Source organism: Rhynchophorus ferrugineus, unplaced genomic scaffold (assembly GCF_030347505.1).
Source record: "Rhynchophorus ferrugineus isolate W39M unplaced genomic scaffold, kcgeb_rfMv2 rfM10, whole genome shotgun sequence".
NCBI classification, from domain to species: Eukaryota; Metazoa; Arthropoda; class Insecta; order Coleoptera; family Curculionidae; genus Rhynchophorus; species Rhynchophorus ferrugineus.
In genome coordinates, this window is record NW_027472589.1 from 30,077,244 (window position 1) to 30,080,799 (window position 3,556).

The following is a 3,556-nucleotide window of genomic DNA, read 5'->3' on the forward strand; positions in this document are numbered from 1 at the left end:
TTAGAACAGTCTTTAGAATAAGTTAGAATAAAGTTTAGAATAAATTTGAAAAGTATCTAGAATAAGATACTTATATACTTATTGCCAACGGGCATATTGTTGAAGTTCTAAGAGATTAACAAAAAAAGTTGTCCGCTGATTAATGTTTATTTTGAATAATTCTTGAATTATTCTTACAATTTCATTACTTACGCCTCTTTGTTCTGATATAGTCCATAGTGTTTTTATTCTTATTCTATTAAATGCCTTTTCCAATTCAATGAAAACTGGACATATCTATAGATATTTGTTTAACCTTTTCCATTATTTGTTTAATATTTATTAATACGTTACATTGTAGACCTTTTCTGTTCCTTTTATCTACTATTTTACATGGTCTATACACACATTTATTTATTTCTTTTTGACATATAAATGTTTCATTATTTTAACTCAATCATTATTTTACTATGTTCTATTATATCTTAATGTCTGCTTTTTATAGTGGTAACCGAACAACAGTCCTCAGCATTAAGAGTAAGACTATTCTAAGTCAGAGACCATCCCAGACCATTGCAGATACCAAGCCTATTGCTATACTATTTGTTACGTCGGTTTTGTGTTCTTTGACCCTTTTAAGCATTAATTTTAGTCCACTGATGGTTTGATGTCTAATAATTTTAAATGTTTGTTTTCGTTTAGAAAGGTCAATTTATAGAGAGGCCTACTTTTTGGCATCTTCTCCTCTTTGTCTACATTTCTTAATTTTACAAAAAATCTTAATGCGTTGGCGAGTTTAAACCATTGAACAACCAATTCTATACCAAAACTAGACATCAGGGAAAGTGTTCATCACACGAAAAGGATATTTTGGAAAGGTAGCGGTAGTTCTTCGATACCAACCATGAAACGATGATTTAAAAACAACTTTACAGACTTTATTTACATCAAACTATATACATGGCTCTAAACTATGTCCAAACGATGGCTGTATTTAAAACAATACCTGCTACATATCAAGGCGTATCGTACACGATAGGTTTTGCCGCGTGAATTTTTGGTTGGTCTTATTGCTATGCCGGAATATCTTCATTTTTGAGAACTTTGAGTGATAGAGCGCAATATACAGGTCCGGTGGCTTAGGGTCGAGATTTATTTAGCGGCAACGATTGGTGCGGCAGCGAGAGGAGCGGCAGCAGCGTAGGCAGCTGGGGCAGCAGCGTAGGCAGCTGGAGCAGCAGCATAGGCAGCTGGGGCAGCAGCATAGGCAGCTGGGGCAGCGTAGGCGAGTGGAGATGCGTAGGCAGCTGGGGCAGCGGCATAAGCGACTGGTGAAGCGTAGGCAGCTGGGGCGGCTACGAGGGGAGCGGCTTTAGCGACCAAAGGGGCGGCGGCCAAGGGAGCAGCGACGGGAGCGGCCAAACGAGCGGCAACGGCGACTGGGGCTGCGATGGCATGGTTGACTACGCTGGCGCTGTAAGAGGATGCGTACGGTACGGAGTATGCGGCAGGAACGGCTGCTGGGACTGCGACGCCTCCCAAGCAGCAGGACACAGCAACGGATGCGAAGAAAGCAACGAACTGTAGAGAAAAACGCCATTTTAAGAGCATCAAAGACTACATTACATTATATTTTAATATATTCTCATTGTTTATTGTCTATTTATATGTATTAGATCAACTCGAAGAGTTAAAATATTCTGACTTTGCAAAACTAACATCCAGCAGGTCATTTTCTTTTTTTGCTTTTTTACTTCCAACTGCCAAAGCCATAAATAGTGATAAGAGATTTGCTATATTTATATAGCTGTCGAGGAGGAATGTTTCAACTGAATTTTATGAAGATGGTGACGTACTGTATAGCATATGAGAGAGTATGAAATCTTTCTGAATCTCAAATGCGTTAGAATATGATATATATAGGCGGAAAATTAATCAAAAATTTAAAGAAATTTATCAGCCATACGAATGGCAAAGCTCATTTAAAAAAGCCCTAAAACTCTAGGAAACTTTAGCACAGAAAAATTATTAAATATGATCATTGTAAACGTGAGAGATGCTGATATAACAAACTGGAGTATAAGAGAGCTTAATCGAGAATCGGTGAATGAAACGGAGAAACATATTGAAGAAAATAAGTAATGAGTATATATATCATCAAGTTCTGTATAACTGATAGACATATATGAAAACAATCACTTTACAATTTAATTTTAAAATTAGCATTAAGAACTTTTGAGGACCCTTAATAATAAAAGAGAAATGGCAGAATTTATATATCATCAAGGACTGTAGAAGTGACATACGACAAAAATGCTGCTGGATACTTCAATGTATCAATGCCAATGAATATATATCCAGAAATGTTTAAATGATTAGTTATCTTCTTGTAATCGAGACTTTAAACTATATGTTAATAAAAACTAAATCGATTTTTGTAAATCGTTGTGAGAGAAATTGGAAATACACTTTAAGAAATCATAATATGTACCAAGATTTCAAATTAGCATAGAATAATAAATATACTAAATATGCACTGTCATATTTCCACTATCGGTTTTGATTTCAACTATTTGAAAGTGATTTTGATGTCAATGAGTAGGAACTGTGTTAAAGACCAAAAACGTTCCATGCCAATTAATTGCAGGACTTGAGTGGATGAAAACCCAGCTTAAACACTTAAAAAACTATTACACTAGCAGATAATGAACCATATGTTTCCAGATACCTGGATGCGATGGGAAAGATCTAGAACTAGGAAAAAATTTACCATACGTTGTTTCAATATCACAATTGCATTGCTTGTCAGGCAAAATAAAAGATTTTTCTGAGGCTTATTGTGAGTGACACATTTGTTGCCATAAATCCTTACTGTGCGATAGTGGGATCAGTAGGTTGTAGTGTACGAGTTGTTAAAACCGAATGATACTGGTACTGAGGATGTATACAGACGTCAATTTAACGAGATGAAAATAACACCATATTCGCCATCCTCCATCAAATAAATCTAGATCGACGCAACATAAAGCTATAAATATGTAAATATAAGTTAAAAACAGCTCTATAGGCTCAGGACTGAACGGGAAGCATAGCTCACGATAGTGGACGACGTAAACGTAAAGAAAAACGAACCGATTTAAATAAAAATCACATTACACTAATACGTGGGAATATAGCGGTTAAAAGGCTCGATGTCGAAGACGAAAAATACTAAAACAGAAATAGTAATCTTACCAAAGTTTGAGAAACCATTTTGTATGGGTTTGGTGTTTGGTTTGACTGCTGAACGAAGTCTGATGCTTGGGACTGGAGAGGTCCGCCATTATATACCCGAAAAAGTGGTGACTGAACGGCCGATGGAATGCTTAATTAAAACGATGTAACTGGGACGGTTGTACGAAATTTGTGATTGCACCCAATCGACTGGTATTGAATAACGATGGTCGAATTTGTATTCAGAGGAGGTGCCCGTGGTGACCGCTACGGAAGAAAGTACTATGAAACGCCTTGGGCACGTAGAAATGTTACATTTTGAAATTTGGTCTTGACCCGACAACGTTACTGGTAAGATAGTTCG

The 3,556-nt window shown here is 36.6% G+C and overlaps 1 protein-coding gene across 1 annotated transcript; it reads right to left on the minus strand.

Moving 5' to 3' along the window:
- Window positions 1-895: 895 nt before the first annotated feature.
- On the minus strand, window positions 896-3,320 carry LOC143204340 (uncharacterized). The gene is made up of 2 exons (XM_076416926.1): window positions 3,214-3,320; window positions 896-1,560 (listed from the first exon to the last, which is right to left on the minus strand). The coding sequence occupies exons 1-2, from the start codon at window positions 3,229-3,231 to the stop codon at window positions 1,132-1,134; spliced, it is 447 nt and encodes a 148-aa protein (XP_076273041.1). The 5' UTR covers window positions 3,232-3,320; the 3' UTR covers window positions 896-1,131.
- Window positions 3,321-3,556: the final 236 nt, after the last annotated feature.